General features: G+C 34.1%; 4 protein-coding genes across 5 annotated transcripts; 1 reads left to right on the top strand and 3 right to left on the bottom strand.

The window, feature by feature from the left end:
- Positions 1–4,137: 4,137 nt before the first annotated feature.
- On the bottom strand, positions 4,138–9,964 carry LOC106773330 (TMV resistance protein N-like). The gene is made up of 6 exons (XM_014660030.2): positions 9,443–9,964; positions 9,103–9,203; positions 7,616–8,714; positions 7,210–7,497; positions 6,334–7,107; positions 4,138–4,539 (listed from the first exon to the last, which is right to left on the bottom strand). The coding sequence occupies exons 1-6, from the start codon at positions 9,902–9,904 to the stop codon at positions 4,138–4,140; spliced, it is 3,126 nt and encodes a 1,041-aa protein (XP_014515516.2). The 5' UTR covers positions 9,905–9,964.
- A 3,181-nt stretch (positions 9,965–13,145) lies between these two features.
- On the top strand, positions 13,146–14,006 carry LOC106773329. The gene has a single exon (XM_014660028.1). The coding sequence runs from the start codon at positions 13,146–13,148 to the stop codon at positions 14,004–14,006; it is 861 nt and encodes a 286-aa protein (XP_014515514.1).
- A 2,540-nt stretch (positions 14,007–16,546) lies between these two features.
- LOC106774132 (TMV resistance protein N-like) lies at positions 16,547–21,738 on the bottom strand. Of its 2 annotated transcripts, none has more exons than XM_014660998.2 (5): positions 21,218–21,738; positions 19,457–20,558; positions 19,046–19,321; positions 18,167–18,943; positions 16,547–17,172 (listed from the first exon to the last, which is right to left on the bottom strand). In XM_014660998.2, exons 1-5 carry the CDS (start codon positions 21,712–21,714, stop codon positions 16,687–16,689), a joined length of 3,138 nt encoding a protein of 1,045 aa, XP_014516484.1. In that variant the 5' UTR covers positions 21,715–21,738; the 3' UTR covers positions 16,547–16,686. The 2 variants fall into 2 exon arrangements, with proteins under 2 accessions (XP_014516484.1, XP_022641780.1); XM_022786059.1 differs by having other exon boundaries at positions 19,484–20,558.
- Positions 21,739–23,046: 1,308 nt separating this feature from the next.
- On the bottom strand, positions 23,047–23,855 carry LOC106773328. The gene is made up of 2 exons (XM_014660027.1): positions 23,629–23,855; positions 23,047–23,509 (listed from the first exon to the last, which is right to left on the bottom strand). Exons 1-2 carry the CDS (start codon positions 23,853–23,855, stop codon positions 23,047–23,049), a joined length of 690 nt encoding a protein of 229 aa, XP_014515513.1.
- Positions 23,856–27,150: the final 3,295 nt, after the last annotated feature.

Below are 27,150 nucleotides of genomic sequence, written 5' to 3'. Positions count from 1 at the left end.
CAGGCTCCAGAACAAAGAAGACTCATGAGAGAAGAAGGTCATATTAAAGGGGCTTTGGTAGCTAAATTGATGAAAAAAAGGTCAGGAAGTTTCAACCACAAAAATAATAACAAATCCTCTNATGTTTTTCCATCATGTCCTTTTTGTAAGAAAAACAATCATCCACATACAAAGTTTTGGTGGAGGCCAGATGTGAAATGTCATAAATGTGGACAATTAGGGCATGTGGAGAAAATCTGCAAGTCATCAGAAAAACAAGAGAACGTAAAAGCTGCGGTTGAAGACGGTGAAGAAGAAGAACTTTTTGTTGTTTCTTGCTTTGCTACTGCAAGATCAACAAAAAGTTGGCTAATTGATAGTGGTTGCACGAACCACATGACTTACGATCAAGAATTATTCAAAGATCTTGATGCAACCTACAACACAAATGTCAGAATTGGAGACGGGGCAAAAATAGCAGTGAAGGGTAAAGGAACCATCGCGATCAAAGGTTGCACAGGTTTGAAACTAATTACTGATATTTTATATGTTCCTGAAATTGACCAAAACTTGTTGAGTGTTGGCCAACTTCTAGAGAAAGGCTATAAAGTTTTATTTGAAGACAAAACCTGCATGATTAAATAATAAAGAATTATTCAGAGTTCAAATGAAAGGCAAGAGCTTTGCTTTGAATTTGATTGATGAAGAGCAATTTGCTCTACACAAGGTTGAAGATAAAATGCAGGTACAGAGGCTGCCTGAATTGGAAGAAAAATCATCTGTATATGCAACTTTGAAATATGGAAAACAAACAAGGTTGCATTTTCCAAAAGACAAATGGAGAGCAACAAACAAGCTGCAGGATGTTGGAGGACCTAAAAGAATACCATCTCTGAATGGCAAGAAAGTAAAGCTAGTGGGTGTTAAAGTTGGTGGAAGTCCAATTAAACCAGAAAAATTGGAAGAAGAAAAGCATCCTAAGACGACTCTTCCCGAAACAAAAGCTGAAAATGCGGAGCAACAAGGAAATACTGAAAAGGTGAAAGACGCTGACAACTTAGAGTTAGACGCTTTTCTTGAAAAGATAAAGAAACCAGAAGTGATCAAGACTTCCAAAAGTGGAGGAACTTCAGATTATACGGACAAGGATGAAAAGACTTAAAGTATGCTGACTTTGAGTCAAGGAGGAGTATTGGAATTTTGTGACTCAAACAGCATGTGGTTGAAAGAGTCAAAGCTGTTAAATAAAAATATTCATATTCTATTTCTTAGGAGAGTTTTAGGCATTATTTAAATTAATTAGTTTAGCATATATTTTTTAAAAGTCAATTACAAATTATGTAGTATAAATATTTATGCTTATGCTCAATAAAAGATATCAGTTTCCCTTTTATTTTTTTGCCTCTTATACGTTAAAACCCAACAATCTCCTATGTTGAACTTTCGCTATCCCAGAATCTCATTCCCTTAAGGCCCTCATGCCTCCAACTTATCAATCAACAACTAGAATAAATTTCAAAGCAAGGAAAGGAAAACGTGGACAATTTGCCAAAGTCAGAGGTCAATAAAGTGTGCATTTGTTCAGCCTTTCACAATCCAAGAGTTATTTGTAACTTTTCTGTTTTTGTTTTCTCTGCCCTTCTTTCATGATACAGTTTATTTTTTGTTGGTTGTTGCAATTGTTTCAGATGAAAATGAATGACAATGGAGCAAATCCTAGTAATAATCTATTAGACATTGTATATAATCTATTAGATTTCTCAAGTTATCAATATATGCTTAACATGGACAAATAGTTGTGTAGTAACCGATTGCATTAGTTGTATAATTGATTAAAACATGTTACTATGCCAACATGTGTTTGATAAGTGCATTGATATGTTTGGAAAGGAAATTGATTTGAAATTTTTCTTAAGTATTGAATATAACTGGTTACATAAGTTTCCTAATTGGTTAAATTGTTTATCTTATGAAAATCAATTTCATTTAAAGCATTAATTGTCTATAACAGTTATATTAATTGGTCAATGGCTTGTCTAAATTTCATAATTGATTGCATGCGCTGTATAATTTGTTAAATCTTAAACAGATGTAAAACTGTTAAAGTAGAAGGAAAAACTGAACAAATTATTACATTAATTGCGTAATCGATTAAACTGCGTCAAGATTCAAAAATCCTATATATAACGGTCTTGCGCGCTGTTTCAGTACAATCTTATGAACATTCAATTTCATAACTAACTCTTTGATTGAGTATTGATTGCAGAAGCGTCTAAGAACGAGTCTTGGAGAATCAAAGAACACATGTGGGTTAATCATCAAGGTTATTGCAAGAAAGCTGGGATGAAAGAGTTCTAATCAATTCTACACTGCATGTGTACTACTATGAAGATCAGATTCATCATTCAGAGGATTGTGTTCCTTCGCATGTTAGCCAGGAGGAAAGAACCGTGGTGTTCTTCATTGAGAGTTGGGATTGCTCTCGAAGTGTTTAGGAGAGGGATTACTCTTTGTTTCGGTAAGATTGTGAGGTTGTTCACATCTTCTACTATAAGTGATTTTAAGTGGGGGAGAAGTACATTGAGATGGTATATCTTTGTATTCTTGTAACTCAATTATTATAGTAGAATCCATTCAACTAAGATGGTTGAAGGAAGACTAGATGTAGGCTTGACCAAACCAGTATCATTGTGTTGATCTTTCTCTATTTTCTCTTTTATTGTTGATTCGTATACTTGTTTGATTGATTTCAACAAAAGTCAAAGATTTTGCAAAGCTTATTAAAAGAACAAATTTTTAAAGCAAAATCCAATTCATCCCCTCTTAGTGGAGATATAAGGCATCACCTATCTTGACAGATTTGACCCGTAAATATCTGGAAACACGAATATTTTTATCATCTAATTACAAATGGTATAAAAAATCACTATAAGAAGTATTCTTTTACACTATTGACATATTACAAAATCTCTACAAGAAAAATTGAGAATTGATTATTTTTCAATAAACTAAGCACATGTGAATTATATAGGAAGTGTTATAATCCTTACCTGAAGAACAATATTCTCTGTTTATTTATTTTTTTTATTTCTTGATATAAAGATCATTATATAACTCCAAGCTTTCGAAGTGCTTCTTCAAACCTTCATCATGCTTTATAGCTTCTGCATCTTTTTGCTGCCCATTTTCCGTTCCATCTTATGTCTCAATCATTTTGTAACTGTTTTCAATATTATATATTATGAGCCATGGAATCAATGAAAGCACTATATGTAAGGGACCGGAATTGGAATAATAGAATTCCATGAAACTAACTATCTTACTCTTTTATTGATACAAGTGGATTTCATAGAATAAGAAAGGAAGTTATAGTCTCATTTGTTTTTTTTTTTATCAAAATAATATAATTTTCTTAAAAAATTTCAAAATAGATAACTTTTAAAAAAATTAAATAACTTTTAAAAATAGATAACTTAAAAAAATTATAGATATAAATAAATCATACCAAGGTGGTTTTTGACCTCACTACGAAGAAGTTGTACCAAGGTTTAAAACAATTTTAAAATTGAAGTCACATGAATGTGATATAACTATAAATCAAAGTATTTTAAGCCGAAGATGTTATCCTAACACCAATTCTATCAAAACTCAACTATAATTATGTCTTCTTAACACAACATTTTAAAATTTAATGAACTGAAGTCATACTACATTGACACAATTTTGAACTGAAATTATGTTCTTTTTCGTAATAAACAGTCAATATGATACTACTTACTCGTATTTGTAATTTTTTAAAATATTATTCATTTTAATAAGTTTAGAATAAAAATTACAGTAATTTGATAAAAAGAAAACGACCAAAAGCATAATACACTTAAACTTAAGGAAAGGGAAGACATTCCCAATGAGAGAGGATGAGTGCAATCTTCTTGACCACAAGCCCCTCATTTCCTACACTCTCTTCAATTATATCTGAATCTGGCCAAATCTTCTGTAAGCTTTGATCTTCTTACCCTTATCCTTTCACTCCTACGAAATCCTATCATATATGATTCTCTGGGCATCACCTCCAACCGATTCTTTGTCGTCTATCTGGCCGACGTGACTTCCTACTCTTACTCTTATTCGTTTTTACCTCCATATCATTATGGTTCGTTACATCGACTTTCTGTCAGTTGATCCATTACACACAAGATAGACAGCTGTCTTCTGGATTTCAAATCCTTTCTCAAAAATAATAAAAATCTTCAAGTTGTCTCCAGATCTCAGATGTGGTGATATCGCGCCCTGCCAATCAACATCTTTCCAGGAAGTTATTGTTTGTCGATTGAAGAACTGGATTATGCACTTTGTGTAATTAACCATTAAGACACAAATAAGATATTGAGTTGGGTCTCCCAAGCGTGATAAATGCTCAACACACAAAATCATTCCATCCATGTGAAAATTGTCAGGCACGGTGAAATTGACTGAGTGTCCCTCACTCTTATAAGCAAACCAATGAGGATAATTGTGACTAGACTGAAAAACTTTACGAGTTTGTCTGACTGCCAATCCCTGTAGCATGAGAAAAATAGCTTAGTCATTTTGAAATGGTTCTGTTCATATGGACTTCTTCAATCATTTTTACCATTTCAAAGTACAAAACACAATATAAGAAAATAACATAATGCTGAATAAATTAAAATATAATTCTCGTAAGTAATTCGCTTAGAAAGTGGAATTAGACCCAATCAAATATTACAGAACTTGCTGGTATGTGAAATTTTTATTCTAATTTCACATATTACTAGTTTAATTTGAGATCTCCAACGCTCATTCTTTTTTATTGAGGATTGCATATATACCTTGCATATTATGAATGTTGTCTGATGTTACGATATCTCAAAGAGATTTAACTCTAAAAATTAGTTATATACTATAATTTAGTCATACTTTCACTTGATATGAAACTTCCAACAAATAAATCAGCCCATCATCAGGACGCAGATCTTTCAACAGATAACTTTTTACTATCTATGTGAATATAACCAGTATAAGGCAAGCATTGCGAGCACAAGGTGGAAATAAACTTCCCAGTGCTTGATATAAGCATGATTAGTGCTGGGCATACCTATACTATACTAAAGTATAGTTAACTATAATTTTAATAAACTAAAAGAACTGAAGAAACTTAATATAATATATAAATTGTATTGTTTAGCAGTTCAGTTTTAAGATACTGAACTTATATCAATTAATTAATAATTGAACTACTTAATGAACTGTAGATAATCAATTGATAAAATAGTGTTTGTTTTTGTTAGAAATAATAATACTTTTTTGGAAAGTGTTGAGATTGTTGGGTTAGAAGAACTTATTACAAGATTTTTTGTTTCACATAGTCTTTATTGCAGATATTTTATTTTGAGTTAAATATTATTCTTTGTTTTTGTCTTTTAAGATAAATTATATATTTTTAGACTTTATATAAATCATATAAAATATTTATGAGATTAAATGATAAAAATAAAATATCTCTACAATATAATAAAATAAAAATAAAAATTGTGAGATTAAATAATAGATAATGGATAATAATTAAATAATCAAATATTGAACAATTTATATTCTTATATTAAAAACCTAAATGATTTGGAACTATAACTATTAAGAAAGTAAAACATGAAAAATCTAAGATTATAGATAAAATTTAGATCGCGAGAATGAGTAATAATTCAAAATTATAACCATAGGGATTAAATAAAATATGCAGAATATATACAATAAAATGTTATATCTCTTCATATATTTGTATATATAATACAATTTTTAATTTATACATAATATAGATAATAATAATCTTGAACACATACTAATAGATAATGGAAAAAAGTATTAAGTGTTCACATTTTATAGTTAGAAAACTTGAATTTTCTCTAATTCACAGTTTAGAAAAATTGGAGATAAGAGAGTAATGAAAAAACCATAATTGGAGATGAGGGGTAGGAGAAAAACCATCCGTATAATTCTCAAAAGTTAACTGAAAATAATTTAAGTTTAGTTTTTCAAAACTGAATTACAAAATAATATATTTAATTTTTAGTAAAAATTTTTTATTAAGTATAATAACTATAATTTTATACAAATCAATTATTTTTCTCAGCCCTAAGCATGATCACTCGGCTTGTTGAGTATTAGAAAAAGGTACTTAAATGAAGACATGTGGTTATAGAAGGGGAAGGTACTAAAAGAATGCAACGATTGAAATTACTTTGAATATTTTTTTTAATGGAATGTTTCATGTTCTTAAAATTAACAGCTAAAATGAATAGTAAAAGTAAGTAGATAAAGCAAAAAAAGAGATGGAACCTCATCATAAAGGCGTCTGCGGAGAGTATTAAAGACTTCTTCTTGATAACCTCCAAATTGAATCAAATATGGACTGAATGGATGGTTGGAAAGTTGTGTAGATCTAGTCCAAGTTACAGGACCAACTTGTTGAACTTCTTCCAAAAATACTGTTACTTGTTGAAGTATTGAATACTCCGTGACACATTGCACTAAAACAGTACTCAGTTTTAAAAAGCTTCTAAGGATTGGTGCTAGATCTACTAAATCATTATGTTCCACATTCATGGAAACTAGAGTTGATGAAATGCCACGAAACGGACGAATACGATACAGGGGATTAAAATTACGAGAAATCCAAGACAAAATGACAGTATGAAGAACAGTAACTGATAATCCCTTTTCTTCGTCTACATGTATATATCCCATGCCTTTTGAGCTTACAACTGAAATGGGAACTTGTTTCACAGCAGTATTTTCAGAAAATAGAGTTTTCAAAGATTTCATGTGTAATATATCTTCTTTAAAGATGTCAATCTTCAGACAGCCAGATAGGATAAGAGTTTTCAAAGATTTCAACTTATATGTCTCACTTGGGAGATTGCTTAGGTTTGTACAGCCTTTCAAATTTATTAGTAGAAGATTGTGTGAATCTCCAATCGATTGGTGTACCTTGTCCAAATTTACACAATGCTTGAGAATGAGCTTTTCAAGACTTGGTAATTTTGAAAAGTCAGGGGTTTCTGTCAAGTACTTTGAATGACTAAGATTGAGGATTTTTAGCAACGGCAAAACCTACAAAAATATTTTCACAAAATAAAGGAAACCGTGATAAGTGACAATTGTTACAATTTTAATTACCCAATTAATGTGAAAAGAAAATGGGATGTAATATACCGTGGGTTCTTTCCACACTAGTATGAGATTACTGTGTTGGAAATCAATCACAATTGCACCTTCCAAGTAAAAGTTGTTAGGTATGTACTCTAAAGAAAATCCTTTCCAGGAGATACATCTCAGTTGCTTAGAAAGACACCCATAATCTCCAGTCAGNTGTACATGATCAAGTTGCAAGAATCTCAACATCTTCATTTTCTTAAAAGCATCAGCATCAGCATCAGCTTTGAAGGAATCACTGTTCGTTAACTCACTGTTCAGAGACAACCCCACAATAGCTTCTGTCCCCTGTAATAATAAGAGAAAATAAATAAATTTGGAAATCACTATTGTTGGCTCACTGGAAAATGAAACATAAAGCGAAACACGTTAAAGTTTGAAAATGTTTTATAAAGAATGTACTCACAGTATTCTTTGTCAATACATCAAGTACATCCTTGGGAAGCCACAATCTANTGCGCTTCCCAGGTTGCATTGNTGAAGTTTGACGCACAATCTCTCGTCCCATGTCCCGAAGCAAATGATGCATTCCAAGTTTNTTGTTCTTTTCAATTTTTANAAGACCACGTTCTATAAGAACTNTNATTCCAANATCAGCANGTAGTCCACAGCCATTTAGTATCTCCGTGACATANTCTCTCTCTTTACCAATAAAGAAACANCATACATCAAGAAATATATCCTTTTCCATTTCACTACATAAGCCGTCAAAGCTTATTCTTAGGATGTTCTGAACTTGAGTATTGGGAATTATTTCTANTTTTGACAATACACTTCTCCATTCATTCTCTGACCTCTTACTCAAATAAGAACCAAGGACTTCAAGAGCGAGTGGTAGTCCATCACAATAAGCAACGGCTGTTCTTGCAAGTTTATTGAAGTTTTCTCTTGGTTTTGCTTCTCTAAAAGCATGCCAACTAAAAAGCTCAACCGAGTCATTTTCGTCCAGTTCATTCATCTCATAAACATAATCAACTTTATGATGATAAAGCAGGTCTAAATGTCTACTGGTAATGATTATTACACTTCCCGCACCAAACCATTTACTGTTTCCACATAGGTGTTTTAATTGGTCTATCTCATGCACATCATCAAGCACAATAAACAACTTTCTTCTAGAAAGACTGTTCTCGATAGTAGTTTTTTCCATGTCACCACTCTCTGTTTTCACATTTTTAAGGACATCTGAGAGAAGTTGTTCTTGTAAATGAACAAGGCCTCTTCTGCCATCTGTTTGACAAACTTCTCTAATATCTTGAATGAAACTTTTATCACCAAATGTAAAAGGAATTTTGTTGTAGATGGCTTTCGCTAAGGTTGTTTTACCCGATCCTCCTATTCCCCATATCCCGATCATACAAACTTTGTTGGGTTGATTTTCAAACAATCCAATCACATTTTTGACATGGGTTTCTAATTCAATAGGAAATTTAGTTACAGGCAAGACGCGGTCTAGTTTAGCGAGAACAGACTTAACAATTTCCTCCACTAGTTCAGCATCATTCCTTCCAGTTCAATAAGTACAAAAGACGCAAATGTCAAATAAAATGACCCACAGTAGTAGAGGTTTGTTCAGATAAATATATGCACTCTCGAGAGAAGAAGAAAAAAAATCCAAGTCTTTAAAATTGAACTTTTAATTGCAGAAACCTATATTGCATCTATTTGAATAAGTTTTCTCCTTTTTATATTTAAAAAAAAAGAAAAAAAAATTAGGTGGATTTTTCCATAACAAATAAATTTTTAAAGAAAATTATGAGAGAAATTTTACAAATTAATTTATATATAAATTAACTTAATATTATAAAAAATATACTTATATTTATTAAAAATAGAGGTGTAGAATTTTCTTTTTTTATTTTGAAAACGTTTCCAGAGTATGGATTGATTTACCTGTGTTTACTCTCATCCCAAGTAGACAAATTTGCAACTCTGTTGAGTGCGTAGCTCGCCGCATAAGTGTGTACTATGACTGGAGAGTTGAATCTTTCTGCCTAAAACAAATTTAGAAATAAAATTTTATAATAAATTTAATAAAATTATATAAATATTAAAATAATTAAAATTTTATTTTAAGTATAATCTTATAATTAATATAATAAAAACATAATAGAAATATATTAATGATAAAAAATTAAAACTTTGTTTTTCAAACATAACTTTATAATTATTTTTATGAAAAATTATTAATAAAAAAATTTATAATTTTTTTAACTTAAACACAATATTTTACCTTAATCGGAGTCCACTTTGTCCTCCCATCTCTTGAATTATCTTTCGAAAGATCAATTGGCCTTTGGAATTCACGCTCCTTCTGATCACGTACATGGGATGAATAATTTGTGATATCAAGTACATCAGATGGGTCAATATCGTAAAACACGGGCATAACTATTAGACAGTGAGTTTCGAGACATTCAATGATTCTCACAAGGTCTTCAACACACTGAGATGATTCGATGTATGCCTTGGTGAGAACAACTATTCCAATCTGAAACCTTGTAATTGATGACATAAATTTTTCCGACAACATTTCCATGTCAACTAGGAGGTAAGGTTTTACTCCAGCCTGTAAAAGGGCAGAACTCAGATGTGAGACAAAATTTCTACGGACGTCGTCCCCGAAACAATGGATGAAAACGTCGGCTAACACTCTGAATTTTGTGAAAAACAAAAGAGAAGAAGACACGTCCATCAAAGAATCTAAGGTCAATGGTTATTAGAAGAGAAAGCAATAATGCCGAATAGAGATGAGATCTTTGTAGCTGTTCAGTGACTTTCACTAAAAAAGTCCATAAATGTTTTCCTTTATTGTTATCCACCCACCTTTGTCTTATCATCAGTGGAAGAACGTTATTTAATGTCGATTATTTTGGGCTTTTAATATTTACTTCACAGCTGATGTCATTGTCGGTGACGTCAATGAGACGTCGTACATACACAACAGACGTTTATAATGACGTCCGTTAGTGCCATGTCTGACGTCAATAAATGTCGGTATAGGCCTAACCTGACGTCTAAAGGCACTTTATAGACATCGGTCTACGCATTAACCGATGTCTAAGAGCACATAAAGACTTTGAACATGTCACTACCCAATGTCTAATGTCACTATAGACGTCGAAGTACGCATTAACCGACGTCTAATACAGTCGTTCTGTTATAGTGCAGTTTTGTTCCGGTCTTTAGATAGCCTAGTAGCACACTCTTTCTTTGCTAGTTTCCCCCGAAAAAAAGCTTGCGTCTTTTGAATTTCTCATGACATTTCAACCAAAAACCGAACTTGGGTCTTTGCTTAGTTCCATTTTCAACCGCAAGAGGGAAAATTACGGTGAAACAATAACTAGGCAACGACGACCCAGGGTCGTTTTTGGGTCAAAAAGACACGAGAAATCCAAAAGACGCCCCTTTTTCTGGGAGGCAGCTAGCAAAGGAAGAATGCGGTACTGCGTTACCCCAAGAGAGGAACAAAATTGCACTAAAACACAACACAAGAAAACAAATTTTAATCAGTTGAACCAGAAGATAATCGATGAAAGACTGAACAAAGTTTAAACGGTAACCATAAAATAACACGCACCTCGGATGCAATGCCGCAAGAGAGAAAAAGGAGAGGAGGAAGACGATGATGTTATCAGAAATAGTAATGCAATGCCGTAAGAGAGAAAAAGGAGAGGAGCCGCAAGAGATAAAAAGGAGAGGAGGAAGACGATGGTATCCGAAACTGCAATGTCGCGAAGGGCCTGCGGTTTATTTAAAATGAAATGGGGCGTCAGTTCCTCCAGAAACCGACGTCTATAGTCACCTCGATGTCGATTATCTAACTAATTAGACGCCCAAGATAACATTTAAAGTGACTTTTTGAATGCCCATTAGACGTCGGTGTCCAGGGGAGCCGACGTCCAAGGCGCTGAACGGATTGACGTTTCATTTCTTGTCAAGGAAGTAGACGACAGTTGTGAAGGGGCGCCGACGTTTATAATTTTATAGACGTCGGGGCTCTGCTATCGGACGTCGACGTGCCTCGGAGTTTGGTGAACATAATTAATTAACGGCCTATAGACGTCGCGCTCCCCGAAAAGCGACGTCTATTTTGCAGAAATTTCTGTCTTCCCGCCTTCCGGACAGGCTATCGGCGTCGATGATTGACTACTCGACGTCTAAGCGTCTGGGAATCAAATGACGAGCATTAATTGCAGCCAAGTAGACGTCGACCCCCCTTCAGTCCGATGTCAATGGCACAGGAAAAAAACTATCTTCTCGCCTACCTCATTACATTGGACGTCAGTTTAGGGTAGAGCAGACATGTATTATGTAATAGACATCGCTTCCCTTTGAAACCGACTTCTAGGTTACCAACTTATTTACGGTAATGTCACCGTGCACTCATATACGTCGGCCTACCGGCTAACCGACATTTTATGGGTGACGTTTAACAGCGTTCATATATTTTTAAAAAGTTCATACTGCTAATACTGGTAATATATTAAAAAAAAGTTCATATATTTTAAAATACTAAAATTAATGTCATTCGTGTGTTTTTTTTTCATGAAGTAATTTAACATTAAAATTACATTGTTTTCAGCATATCAAGTGGTTACACTTTTCTTTGATGTCGTGGGCAAACTACATGGCATGCCAAAGAGTATTGTTTCTGACCGTGAACCCCTATTCCTCAGTAAGTTTTGGCAAGAATTATCCAAAGCTAGTGGGATACAATTGCGAATGTCTTCTGCTTATCACCCAGAGATTGATCGACAATCTGAAGTTCTAAATCAAACTCTTGAGCAATATTTGCGTGCTTTTTGTAATGCACAACCAGTCAAATGGAGTAATTTCATTCCTTGGGCAGAATGGTGTTATAACATTGTTATTCACTTGGCAATTGGATACACCTCTTTTGAAATTGTCTACGAACGATCTCCTCCTTCTTTGTCGGTTTATATATTAGGTCAATCACAAATGGAGGTTGTGGATCAATTACTTAGTTCACGGGATGTCATTTTATCCACTTTACATCGAAATTTACAAAAGGCTCGTGATCGATGAAATCAATGGCTGATGCTCATCGTCTTGATGTTCAGTATGAGGTGGGAGCGTGGGTTTATATCAAACTCAGGTCGTATCGTCAAACTTCACTCGCCACTAAGACTCCACAAAAATTGGCGAAATGTTATTTTAGACCATTTCAAATCCTTAATCGGATTGGCCCGGTGGCCTATCATTTGGCTCTTCCTGAGACTTCAAAAATCCACCATGTATTTCACTGTTCTGTTTTGAAACCACATCACGGGCCTCCACCTTCAGTAGTTGGAACGCTTCCGTCAAGTAATTATAATATTAGGAACCCTTGAGAATAATTCCGGTGAGTCTCCACACCTAGAAGTTCTGGTGCAATGGCAAGCTCTCTCTTGAGGAAGCTACTTCGGACCTTGGAAGGATATTCAACGTACCTTCAACCTTGAGGACAAGGTTCTTCTGCAAGACGCGAGGAATGATACAACATGCATTCAGGAGGAGATTGGATCAACTGAAAGTGTATTGGAATTTTGTGAATCAAACATGTGATTGAAAGAGTCAAGGCTGTTAAATAAAAATATTCATATTCTATTTCTTAGGAGAATTTTAGGCATTATTTAAATTAATTAGTTTAGTATATATTTTTTAAAAGTTGGTTACAAATTATGTAGTATAAATATTTATGCTTATGCTCAATAAAAGATATCAGTTTCCCTTTCATTCTTTTGTCTCTTATATGTTAAAAACCCAACAATTGGTATCAAGAGCAAAAAGGATCTTATGGGATTTGTGATATAACCCATAAACATCTACAACCACAAATAGCCACCACACATAAAATGGAATCTCAAACCTTTTTTACTACTGTTTCTATACCTGTATTTGATGGACAAAACTATCAAATGTAGGCTGTCAAAATGGAACCACATCTAGATGCTAACGGTGTATGGGAAGCGGTAGAACAAGACTACGAAGTGGCTCCCTTCCCAGATAATCCTACGATTGCTCAAATGAAAAATCACAAAGAAAGCAAGCTTCGAAAGTCCAAAACCAAATCAATTTTGTTCACAACTGTATCTCCAGTCATTTTCAACAGAATAATGACATTGAAAACGGCACATGAAATCTGGAAGTTTTTGAAGGAAGAGTATGAAGGCAATAAGAGAGTCAAAGGAATACAAGCTTTGAATCTAGTTCGAGAACTTGAGATGCAGTGGATGAAAGATTTAGAGACAATAAAAGATTATGTAGACAAGCTTCTCGTCATTGCAAACAAAATACGACTTCTAGGCATTGAGATTCCCGATTCTCGAATTGTTCACAAAATACTTGTAACAATTCCAGAAAGATATGAAGCCACATTAACTTCCTTGGAGAACTCAAAAGATCTTTCTACTATTACCTTAGCAGAACTTTTGGCAGCACTTCAGGCTCCAGAACAAAGAAGACTCATGAGAGAAGAAGGTCATATTGAAGGGGCTTTGACAGCTAAATTGCTGAAAAAAAGGTCAGGATGTTTCAACCACAAAAATAATAACAAATCCTCTCATGTTTTTCCATCATGTCCTTTTTGTAAGAAAAATAATCATCCACATACAAAGTGTTGGTGGAGGCCAGATGTGAAATGCCATAAATGTGGACAATTAGGGATGTGGAGAAAATATGCAAGTCATCAGAATAACAAGAGAATGTACAAGTTGTGGTTGAAGACAGTGATGAAGAAGAACTTTTTGTTGTTTCTTGCTTTGCTACTGCAAGATCAACAGAAAGTTGGCTAATTAATAGTGGTTGCACGAACCACATGACTTACGATCAAGAATTATTCAAAGATCTTGATGCAACCTACAACCCAAATGTCATTCTTGGAAACAGAGCAAAAATAGCAATGAAGAGTAAAGGAACCATTGCGATCAAAGGTTGCACAGGTTTAAAATTAATTACTGATGTTTTATATGTTCCTGAAATTGACCAAAACTTGTTGAGTGTTGGCCAACTTCTAGAGAAAGGCTATAAAGTTCTATTTGAAGATAAAAGCTGCATGATTAAAGATTCAGATAATAAAGAATTATTCAGAGTTGAAATGAAAGGCAAGAGCTTTGCCTTGAATTTGATTGATGAAGAGCAGGTTGTTATGCACAAGGTTGAAGATAATATGCAGGTACAAGGGCTCCCTGAATTGGGAGGCAAATCACTCGTATGCACGACTTTGCAATATGGAAAAGAAACAAGGTTGTCTTTTCCAAAAGACAAATCTTGGAGAGCAACAAACAAACTGCAATTAGTACAAACAGATGTCGGAGGACCTAAAGAAACCTCATCTCTGAATGGGAAGAAAGTAAAGCTAAAAGGTGTTAAAGTTGGTGAAAGTCAAATTAAACCAAAAAAATTAGAGAAAGAAAAGCATCCTAAGACAACTCTTCCCGAAGCAGAAAATGCAAAGCAACAAGGCAATACTAAAAAGGGGAAAGACACTGACAACTCAGAGTTAAACACAGTTCATGAAAAGATAAAGAAATCAGAAGAGATCGAGACTTTCAAAAGTGGAGGAATTTTAAATGATACGGTTAAGGATGAAAAAACTTAAAGTATGTTGACTTTGAGTCAAGGAGGAGTATTGGAATTTTGTGACTCAACGGCATGTGGTTGAAAGAGTCAAACCTGTTAAATAAAAATATTCATATTCTATTTCTTAGGAAATTTTTAGGCATTATTTAAATTAATTAGTTTAGTATATAATTTTTAAAAGTTCGTTACAAATTATGTAGTATAAATATTTATGCTTATGCTCAATAAAAGATACCACTTTCCTTTCATTCTTTTATCTCTTATACGTTAAAAACCCAACAAAGTGTTAGTACTACGTCAAAGAGAAATATTAGGAGACCCACGTGCACAGAGAGAGAGTATTATGTTTGTTTTGTGAGAATATTTTCTGTTAGAACTTCTTTGTTATTGTGTTTGCGTGGTTACCGTATACGGATAAACCGTGAATTGTTCACTCTAATACCTATCAAGCATCGGGGGAATGACTTCAAAAATTGCCTAAAATTATGGGGAATAATAACGGGAAAGAAGGTTATAGTTATGGTGGATTCGGGGTGCCTGTCATAATTTTTTGTCATCAAGTCTAGTTCAGTGGGTGAATATTCCAGTAGAAGAGACTAAGGGGTATTTTGTGGAGGTTGGGAGCGATCAAAGGTTGGGAGGCCAGGAGTTTGTAAAGGAGTGGAGTTGCAGCTACCCAATTTGAAGATAGTGCAGGATTTCTTTCTATTTGAATTGGTAGGATGGATGTAAATCTGGGATTTGAATGGCTTAAAAGTTTGGGCAAGTTCACGACAGATTTGCGGCAACACGTAATAGAGGTGCAGCAGGATGGTCGAGTCATTGAAATTAATGGAGATACAACATTATCCAGAATGGTGGCATCCTTAAAAGCTTTTTCGTTTACTTTGAGTTAGGAATGATGAATGTAATTAATATGGAGACATCCTTTAAATTTATTGAAGAGGGCCCTGAAAATTTAAAAGAACTATTATCGAAATTCAAGCTAACGAGAGTTTATTTGGATAAGTTTTAATGCTAAGAGTTTTGGTCTAATTGAACCCTTTCTAATATAATGTTCAAGGTGCCAAGTCTTTGATGGGGAGAGATGCGTTAGAAATTCTACATAGAACTAAAATATATCATATAAAATCTTTGATGGGGAGAGATAGGTTAAAAATTCTACATAGAACTATAATATATTATATAAAGTCTTTGACGTGGAGAGATGCCTTAGAAATTCTACATAGAACTAAAATATATTATATAAAGTCTTTGATGTGGAGAGATGCGTTAGAAATTCAACATAGAATTAAAATATATTATATAAAGTCTTTGATTTGGAGAGATGTGTTAGAAATTCAACAGAATTAAAATATTATCATATAAAGTCTTTGATGTGGAGAGGTGCATTAGAAATTCAACATAGAATTAAAATATATTATATAAAGTCTTTGATGTGGAGACATGCGTTAGAAATTCAACATAGAATTAAAATATATTATATAAAGTCTTTGATGTNTAGAATTAAAATATATTATATAAAGTCTTTGATGTGGAGACATGCGTTAGAAATTCAACATAGAATTAAAATATATTATATAAAGTCTTTGATGTAGAGAGATGGGTTAAACATTCTACATTTAATTAAAATATATTTTATAAGTTTGTTTAAAACTCATTTTATAAACCAATTTTAAATTTTTTTTCCAAGAGTTAGATTTAAAAACCATTTTCTAATACTTGAAGTTCTGCCAGTGACATTTGTCTCTTCCTAGCACAAACAATTTATTTGGTAAAAATCAATGGATAATTGTCATCCAAAAAGAGAAAATAACCTTTTCTAGTAAGTGTCATTATATTCCCATGACTCATAAGTGTCATTATAAACAAATCTTTATGTTTCTAATACTGTTACCATTGTCTCTTCCGACTGCTTTCTTGATCCGTAAGATTCCTCTTCCTGCTATAAACCTTCATAACAGGTGGCTTACTAACAGCTTTCACTTCCATGTCAATGAATTCATAATTTATGAGATAGACGGCTGTGTTTTTTATCACCAATTCATTCCTAAAAGACAGAAAAATCTCCACCTCGTCTCCAGCTTCCAAATGAGATATTATGCCCTGCCAATCTGCATCATTAAAGGAAATCACTGTGTCTCGCTTGTATAACTGGATGGTGTACTTTGTGTAATTAACCATTACTACACTGATAAGACACTCAGTTGCTGCTGTTTCAGGTGTTGCTAAATACAAAACACACAGAGCCATTCCCTTCATGTCCCAATCCTGAGGCACAGTGAAAGACACTGAATGGCCCTCCCCCGTATGAGCCAACCAAAAAGGATAATTGCCTCCTGGCAGAAAAACATGACAAGATCCACTGGTTGCCAATTCCTGCAGCATCAGCAGAATATCTTAATCACTCATTTATGCAATTGTACTATTCAAATGTACTTCTTCAATCATTAATTTGTCTTCCAAATTACAAAGAGGCATGTTTCAGAACATCACGATGTATGCCATATATTAAAGCACAGCTGTAGTAGTAATTTAAAACAAATTTGGTTCCTAGTTTTGTTAAATATAAATCAATAGGAGTTCATCAGGATCAATTTATGCTTATGTCATACAGGTCTTTTGTTGCCAAAAGGGAAAGAAAAGAAATTCCAAGAAATCACCTATGCCAGCAGGACTTAATTCCGGAAAAATGATGTAAGAGATTAACAAAGAAAAAAAGGAGAACAACACAGTGTATGAGGTTCAACCAATGTTTTCAATATCTACGGGAGAGAGCAACTCCACCTTGAAAACTTGAATCCAAACCAAGACACAACCAAGAACCCTTTTTTTCAGAAAAACCCAAACCTCTCCCTCTGACTCTGATTTTTTCATCTCTGTGAACTCTATTCTTTCTGGCTTACTTTTCAAACATAACAAGGACTTTTTTTTTGAAAAAATAATAATAATTTCATCTTATGAGGGGTCCAAACTTTGCAATATTATATATGTAACAAGTGAAAAGGACTTTCACAACATGAAACAGACTAATGAAGCATAATGGTATAATCAGACGAAGCACAGGACAAAACTCGTTTTGACTAAGAAACAACATCTCTTAACTCATATTACAAGAAACACAAAGCAAGAGTAGCAGGAGGAAATGGAAACCAGTTTCCTAGTGCATAATATGGGCATTATCAGTTAGCTTCTTGAGAATTACTACATGCAATTTTTAAATGAAGTTGTGTGGATATTATGGAAGGGAAAAGGTGCTAAACTAAGGTGAGTATTGAAGTTTCCTTTAGATACCTAGAATTGTTTCATGTTCTCTTAAGTAATATCTAAAACTAATAGCGAAGGGAAGTAGACAAATGGAAAAAGAAGGAACCTTAGATATGCTCTTGTTAAGAGTATTGAAGTCTTCTTCTTGGTAGCTTCCGATTCCAATCAAATAAGATCTCAAGGAATTGTCTGAAATTTCTGATGTACAGGATGCTATTCCTAGCTCAGTGAAATGTACCCATCCTACGTCATTCAAAATTTTTCTCACTTGTTTAGTTATTTGAAACTCCGTGTCACATTGCACCCAAACACTTCGAAGATTTAAAAGGTTGGTAAGGATCGGTGCTAGGTCACCCAAATCAATGTTTTGCATATTCATGGAAACTAGAGATGCTGATATGCCACATAACGGAAGAGTACTAGACAGGGGATTCATTGTCGGTGACAACCAGCACCAAATAATAGATGGTAAAACATCATGGGATAATCCTTCAAACCCACATGGAAAAAGATATCCAATGCTTTTGGAGCTTACTATTGAAAAGGGAACTTTCACAACAGCATTTTCAGCAATTAGAGTTGTCAAGGATTTCATCTCCGCTATATCTTCTTCCAATTTGTCAATCTTCGTACAACCAGATAGGATGAGAGTTTTCAAAGATTTCAACTTATATATCTCTCTTGGAAGACTGCTAAGGCTTGTACAATTCTTCAAATTTATCAACACAATATTACAGAGATCTCCAATGGACTTGTGTACACAGCGCAAACTTGGACAATATTTGAGAATGAGCTTTTCAAGATATGGTAGTCCAGAAAAGTCAGGAGTTTCAGTCAAGTACTTGGAATGACTAAGATTGAGGAACTTTAACATCAACAAAACCTACAACAAGATAGTATTTTGTTAAAAATTAAGGAAAAATAAAAATGGAAAGAATGTTAAGTGTTAGCACTAGTTTAGGAGAAAATGGCAAGTACTACAAACCTTGGGTTCTTTCCACACTTGTCTAAGATTACTGTGTTTGAAATTAATTGCAATTGCATCTTCCAGATAAAAGTTTTCAGGTATGTGCTTTGAAGGAAACCCTTGCCAACAGATCCATCTCAATTGCTTAGAAAGATGGCCATAATCTCCCATGAGTTCTACATGATGAAGTTGCAACAGTCTCAAACTCCTCATTTCCTCAAAAGCATCAGCTTTAAAGCATTCTCTGTTGTTTAAATTCAATTTCAGAGCCAGTCCTTCAACAGCATCTGTCCCCTGTGATGAAAAGACCAACGAAAAATTGAGAAAACTCAACAGTTAGCTCGGATGTTTAGGCAAACCACACTTGTAATGCACATGAAAAGGAAAACTCTTTCAACTTTCAAAACTGCATGAAAATAATGTACTTACGGTACTATTTGTCAATACATCACGTACATCCTCTTGAAACCATAATCTACTGCGCTTCCCAGGTTCTTTTCTTGAAAGTTCACGAATAATCTCTCTTCCCATGTCTTGTAGCAAATGATGCATTCTGAGTTTGTTGTTCTTTTCGACTTTTATGAGGCCACGCTCTAAGAGGACAGTTATTCCAATATCAGCATATAGTCCACAGCCATTTAGTACCTCCGTCACACAGCCTCTGTCCTTACCAATAAAAACACAACATACATCAAGAAATATTTCTTTTTCCATTTGATCACATAAATTGTCAAAACTTATCCTTAGTTTCTCTTGGACTTGGGTATTTGGACTTATTTTTAGTTTTGACAACACACTTCTCCACTCAGTCATTGTCCTATTACTCAAATAAGAACCCAGAACTTCAAGAGCTAGAGGTAGTCCACCACAATAAGAAACTGCATCTTTTGCAACTTCATTGAAATCTTCTCTTGGTTTTGCTTCTCTGAAAGCATGCCTACTAAAAAGTTCAAGAGACTCATCTACTTCCATTTCCTTCATTTCATAAACATAATTAACTTCAAATCTCTTGAGTAAATGCAGATCTCTAGTTGTAATGATTATTACGCTTCTTTCACCCATCCACTCAGTATTTCCGCATAGTGCTTCTAGTTGGTCAAACTCATTCACATCATCAAGAACAATGAGCGCCTTTTTTCCAATAAATCTGTTGTCAATCATACCTTGTCCGATCCCAGCGTTTTGTATCTCCACCTTTACTTTCAGGATATCAGAAAGAAGTTTTTCCTGCAAACGAACAAGCCCTCTTCTTCTATCTGTTTGACAAACTTCTCTAATATTTTCAATGAAACTTTTATTCTCGAATAAACGATGAAGTTTATTGTAGATGACTTTAGCAATAGTAGTTTTACCAGATCCTCCCATTCCCCATATCCCTATCTTACAACAGCCTTTGGTTCTTTCAATAAATCTAATCACTTCTTGCACCGGATGATCTAATCCAACAGGAAATTTGGTGATAGAAAAGGCATTGTAATCAAGATTGGCAATAACGTGGTTAACAATGTCGCGCACTAGCTCAGCTTCAGTCCTTCAAGTGCAATAGTAATTATAGATAAAACAGAATGGTCACTTATTACCAAATTAAATCATAAGAAGTTCAAATATATGTCTCCTTGTTAAAATCATAAAACATAAAAGTAGCTTGATGAGTATATAAATTAATCATTAATTAAATTTAATTGACAAAGGATTTAGGATTCTAGGATATTGGAGAAGTAATAAATAAGGTAATGGATGACGAAAAAATAAAATAACATGTTTCATCCAAATTTACAAGATAGTTAAATTTTAAGTAAACCATAAATTAATTAATAGGAATTAGTTTTCTTAAACTTTTATTAAATCTGCTTTTTAACTTATATATAAATTAGATTTAATATATGTTTTAAATTAAAAATAAAGGTTAGATATATTTTTTATTCTCAAACTATGTTAAGAAAATTATTTTTCATTCTAAATTATATTACAGTTCTCTAAAATATTCTCTCAAAAAAATAATATATAATATATAATGTATAATTTTGTTTCTCATTTAGAAACACTTTATATATATGTTCTAAAAAATATTTTAGATTATTTTATGAAATATATGATTAAAAGTAAAAAGTAATTTAAAATGAAAAATAATTTAATTCTAAAAATAATTATAATGATGATTTCTCCAAATAGATTCAAGTATCGGTTTACCTCCGATCCGTGGCATTCCACCCAGACAAATTTGCAGCGTCGGTGAGTGTGCGTCTCCAACTCGACAAAGCGAATTCCAGATGTTCTCCTGCATAGCTACTTTCTGCAGCTGCTCTCAACGCATCTCCAAAATCACCCGTCTGGTGACGTACTTCGGACGGTTCAACATAGTAAAATACAGGCACAACTCTTAGGCCACAAGTTTGGCGGCATTGAAAGATTTTTTGAAGCTCGTCAAGACACCAACTAGATTCAGCGTATCTTTTGGAGAAAACTACTATTGCTATCTGAGATACTTGAATTGCTCGCAATAGTTCTTGCAGCTCCATTCCCTTGAGCAGATTCTCCTCGTCAAGGAAGGTTTTGACTCCAGCTTTTGAGAGCGAAGAATGGAGATGAGAAACGAACTTCTTGCGGGTGTCTACTCCCCTGAAATTGATGAACACGTCGTATATCCATTCAGATTTCGCTGATGGTGAAGAAGACTCGAATGCCATCAGTGGAATTGAGGTCAACGGAGAGAACGCAATGATACAAAACACAGAGAGATGATGATCTAGCACCCTTTCTCTTCAATAACTTATAAGACCCACCACATTTTTTATTTATGATTTAGTATCCGAAGTAAAAAATAAATTGAGTCTCTAAATTACATATGGTGATACGAAATCGTTAGAAAAATATTTATGACAATTTTCAAACTCAAAGGGTTAATCACTTAAATAAAATTAGTTGATTTATTCAAATATTTAAATTTTAATAAATTGAAAAATAAGATGGTTCCCTCCAAGCTCAACTTTTCAATAAATATTAAAATTGACAATTTTTTCATTAAATATTTAAATAAATAATTTCTAAAATAATTGTTTTACATAACTTCATTTATTTTTTTCTTTTTTAACTTTATGTTAAATATTATTTTAAACTTTTGTCTTAGAAAAGTTGAAACATAATATTTAAAAAAAGGAACTAAAAGTATACAAAGATCAAACAAAATCTATGTTTAGAAAATTCAAAGCATCACCCTTAAAAAAAACTATATAACCCAAAAAATAAGAGAGTTGATACTTAATATGAAAAAAATAAATTAAGACTAATACAATCATGAAGGGAATTAAATCACTTAAACTCAAGCCAATTATCAATTTCTACATTAACAAGTTTATCAACATATTAATTCCTTAGGGAAAGATGTGCAAGATCTTGAACTCCATATATTAAAAGTTTTTATACATTTTTAAAATCTACATTTAATATACCAGTGGACAATTAAAGAAGAAGCAAAACTTTTGCACATAAAACCCTTGTATCTATCTTCAGGTGTCCTTTCTTTCTCCAGCAAACTCCATAATTTGCTCGTTCTAGGATGGGATCAAGTCTTCAGACAAATATTTATTTGCTGAAAAGTCTTCCAGTAAAGGATGTTTATCAAACTACTTTCATCGATCAAGACTTTGCAGACACTGTATCAAGCTAGTGATAACAGTGGTTATCACCATAGGATCGTCTTGCTCAAGATCAGGAACATGAAAATCCTCATCAGAAAAGGTGATTGGCGGCATCGGGCGTTTCTTCACGTCCACCCTATGCACACTCTTCAACTCTTTCAAACTCTTGTTCCTCACTAATGCCGACGACCCTCCTCTAGCAAAGCCTCTACAAATGGTGTTAATATGACCTTTTAGTTGTCGATCTTGACGTCAACTTCTGTTGTGGCGGTCTGAACAACGGTCATCTCTATGATCATACCGTTCGGATCTCCCTCTCGGTGGGCTTCTCTCCACCCGTTCACTCCACACGAACCTCCTTAAATGCCCTACCCTTAACAATTATTCAACCTTGTCTTTGAGCGTGATGCACTCTTCAGTGGTGTGTCCCATATTCTGATGATAAAGGCAATGTTTAGTACCGTTCGCATTTTTAGGCGTTGGTTTTTTCTTCAACGGGGGAAGGTGATCCACACTCAAGGCTTCCTCCAACACTTTTGCCCTCGGCACATTCAGAGGGGTGTACCGATCAAATCTGGGCCTTATCGAGCCATCCTTGAACTTTTTACCCTTCTTCCACTCGTTTGTGACGACTTCTTTCTTCTCTTGGCCTGAGGACGAAGCATTTTTCTCATGTTGCCTTTTTTGAATAGCTCGAATCTCCTCAATTATGATGAATCTAGCCGCCCTTTCCTGCATTTCTCCCAATGTCATGAGTGGTCGTGCGAACAGGCTGTCCGTAAAAGAAAAAGGTCTCAAGGCAGTAGACAAGGTGCTCATGATACTTCTTGCCCACTTCCTGCACCTGTCGTGCGGTCCGATTGTAACAGTCCATAAAGTCTCTTAGGCCTTCATCCTTTCTCTACTTGATTTTAGTTAGCTTCATATAAGTAAGGTTTTGCACCTTATTGGAAGCGCTCAAACAGGTTTCTTAGCGTCTCAAAACTGTCAATGGTTTTGGGACGAAGAGAATGGAACCATGCCAAGGCTTCTCCTTTGATGGAGAGGGAAAAAACCCTGCACAAAACCAGTTCGTTAGGCGAGTATATTGCCATTGCATCCGCAAAAGACCTTAAATGTTCCTCCGGATCGCCCGATTCATCGTACTTCTCAACAGTGGGAGGCATCTTTTCAGGCATTTGCTCCTCCATGATGGTCGTAGTGAAAGGGTGAAGTGCCCTGGCCCGCACAACATTAGTCGGGCCGACCGATCGGCTTCTGGAGCTATCTCCCTCTTGATCAGTTCCCTCAGGTTCAGTTTGAGCAAGTTCTATTATGGGAGTTTGGACACGTGCTGTTGACTATTGATTCAACTGGGCTCTCTCCCCTACATCTTGCTCCGCCCTATGTGCTGCATCACGCTCGACCCTCAAGGCCACAATCTCTGTCTGCATAGCTTTCATCTTCTTTTGCATCTCTTGGATCAATACCAACAGGTCTTGTTGTCCTGCCATCCTTATGGTCTCGCTTGGGTGTCTTCTTCAAATATCATCGATCCTATTGCGGGCGCCAAAATATTTCTACTGAAATAGGACGAGATGACGCCTGTGTGAAGTTCTTGTTCGTCGAACGTTCGCTCCGCTACCTGCTCCATGTAACTGATCGGTGTGGGGGGTGACCTGTAAAATACACTCTGACGCTCAAGTCAAAATCTGTTTCTGCAGGTCTTTAGTAATTCAATTATAGAAAAAAGTGACTTTACCATGAAATTAAACCTCTATTTATAAAGTTTATATAAGAATTTAACCAATTAATTTATCTCTTAATGGTCATTAATACAAACCTTAACCACTATATCAATAGCCATTATAATATTAATTGCGCTTTAACTCTACTTAACTATTGTTACTATGAAGCGCTTTCTTGCACGTCAACCACCTTTTCTTCCACTTCGTCACCGTATCCAATCGATCAACTATAAACCTATAATAACAAAATGTATTATTATTATATAAGAAAAAGTTATAATACGTAGACATAATTGCTAGATTTGTCAATCCTATTGAATAATTGACTAACATATTCACAATCTCTAACAAAATTGAGAATTGATTATTTTTCAATAAATTGAACACATGTGAATTATGTACTTCAGCTTGGCAAGAAGTGTTATTATAATCCTTACCTGAATAACAATATTCTCTAATTTTTTTTTTTTATTTAATTTCTTGCTATAAAGTTCATTATATATATAGATAACTCCAAGCTTTCCAAGCGCTTCTTCCAACCTTCATCACGCTTTATAGCTTTTGCATCTCTTTGCTGTCCATTTTCCATTACATCTTATGTCTTGGTCATTTTGTAAATTGTAATTGTTTTCAATCTTGTATATTTGTAATTGTTTTCAATCTTATATTGTGAGCCATGGAAGCATTGTGAAAGCACTGTATGTAGGGGACCGGAATTGGAATAGAATTCCATGAAACTAAACTATTCGTACTCTTTTATTGATACAAGTGGATTTCATAGAACAAGAAAGGAAGTTATAGTCTCATCCGACCATAGTGGGTTTCTTTTATCACAATAGCGTATTTTTTTTTTCTTTTTCAAAATAGATAACTTTTAAGAAAAATTAGATCATTTTTAAAAGTAAATAATTTTAGAAAATTTACAAATATGGATAATTTCAGGTGAAAGTGCCTCGATTTTATTATGAAAAAGTTATACCAAGACAACACATCAACAAAACATAACTATAATTCAAAATATTTTAAGCTGAAATTGTTACCTTAATACTATTATCAAAATTGAACTAAAATTATGTCATTCTAACTCAACTTTATTTTAAAATATAATAAATCGAAATTATACTATTATACATTGACATGATTTTAACTTAAAAAAGTTCTTATCTAAGGTTATGCAACCTTGTAAAACTCTCAATACTCAGCACAGTAATTTGGTAAAAAAGAAAAAACCGATCGTAGTGGGTACAAAGAAAGAAAATATAATACACTTGAGGAGAGGGAAGACACTCCCAATGAGAGAGCAAGAGTACAATCTTCTTGACCAGAAGCCCCTCATTCATTCCCTACTCTTACTCTTATTCGTTTTTACCTCCATATCATTAGGGCTCGTTACACCGACTTTCTGTCCATTGATCCATTACACACTAGATAGACAGCTGTCTTCTGGACTTCAAATCCTCTCTCAAAAATAACAAAAATCTCCAACTTGTCTCCACATCCCAGATGTGATATCACGCCCTGCCAATCAACATCATTCAAGGAAGTTATTGTTTCTCGATTGAATAACTGGATTGTGCACTTTGTGTAATTAACCATTAAGACACAAGTAAGATATTGAGCTGGGTCTGCCAAGCGTAATAGAGGCTCAACACACAAAATCATTCCATCCATGTCAACATTGTCTGGCACGGTGAAATTGACTGAGTGCCCCTCATTCTTATAAGCCAACCAATGAGGATAATTGTCACTAGGGAGAAAATCTTTACGAGTTTGACTGGCTGCCAATTCCTGTAGCATGAGAAAAATAGCTTAGTTATTTTGAAATGGTTCTGTTTATATGGACTTCTTCCATCATATTATCATTTCAAAGTACAAAACACACAATTTAAGAAAATAACATCATGCTGAATAAATTACAACATAGAAGGGGAAGGTACTAAAAGAATGTCAGAATGGAAGTTACTTTGTATTTAATGGAATGTTTCATGTTCTTAAAATTAACAGCTAAAATGAATAGTAAAAGTAAGCTGATTAAGTAAAAAAGAGATGGAACCTCATCATAAATGCTTTTGCGGAGAGTATTGAAGACTTCTTCTTGATAACCTCCAAATTGAATCAAATATGGACTGAATGGATGGTTGGAAAGTTGTATAGATGTCCAAGTTACACGACGAAATTGTTGAACTTCTTCCAAAATTGCTGTTACTTGTTGAAGTATTTGATAATGCACTAAAACAGTACGCAGATTTAAAATACTTCTAAGGATTGGTGCTAGATCTACCAAATCATTATGCTCAACATTCATGGAAACTAGAGATGATGAAATGCCACGAAACGGACGAATACGATACAGGGGATTAAAAGTATGGGACATCCAACACAAAATGATAGAATGAAGAACAGTACGTGATAATCCCTTTCGTTCATCTACATGTATATATCCAATGCTTTTTGAGCTTACAACTGAAATGGGAACTTGTTTCACAGCAGTATTTTCAGAAATTAGAGTTTTCAAGGATTTCATGTGCAATATATCTTCTTTAGAGATATCAATCTTCAGACAGCCAGATAGGATAAGAGTTTTCAAAGATTTCAACTTATATGTCTCACTTGGGAGAATGCTTAGGTTTGTACAGCCTTTCAAATTTATTAGTAGAAGATTTTGTAAATCTCCAATCGATTGGTGTACCTTGCCCAAATTTACACAATGCTTGAGAATGAGCTTTTCAAGACTTGGTAATTTTGAAAAGTCAGGGGT

Source organism: Vigna radiata, chromosome 9 (assembly GCF_000741045.1).
Source record: "Vigna radiata var. radiata cultivar VC1973A chromosome 9, Vradiata_ver6, whole genome shotgun sequence".
NCBI classification, from domain to species: domain Eukaryota; kingdom Viridiplantae; phylum Streptophyta; class Magnoliopsida; order Fabales; family Fabaceae; genus Vigna; species Vigna radiata.
This window is presented reverse-complemented; position numbering and strand designations above follow the sequence as displayed.

Excerpts from the sequence above, each read along its gene's own strand:
- LOC106773329 (XM_014660028.1), top strand. The coding sequence starts at position 13,146 with ATGGAACCACATCTAGATGCTAACGGTGTATGGGAAGCGGTAGAACAA.
- LOC106774132 (XM_014660998.2), bottom strand. The coding sequence starts at position 21,714 with ATGGCATTCGAGTCTTCTTCACCATCAGCGAAATCTGAATGGATATAC. Across the intron at positions 19,322-19,456 it reads ATGTATTGACAAATAGTACC|GGGACAGATGCTGTTGAAGG; the intron begins GTAAGTACATTA and ends TTTTCATCACAG. Across the intron at positions 17,173-18,166 it reads TTAACAAGAGCATATCTAAG|GAATTGGCAACCAGTGGATC; the intron begins GTTCCTTCTTTT and ends CTGATGCTGCAG.
- LOC106773328 (XM_014660027.1), bottom strand. The coding sequence starts at position 23,855 with ATGGAGGAGCAAATGCCTGAAAAGATGCCTCCCACTGTTGAGAAGTAC. Across the intron at positions 23,510-23,628 it reads TTTGAGACGCTAAGAAACCT|GTGCAGGAAGTGGGCAAGAA; the intron begins GTTTGAGCGCTT and ends ACCGCACGACAG.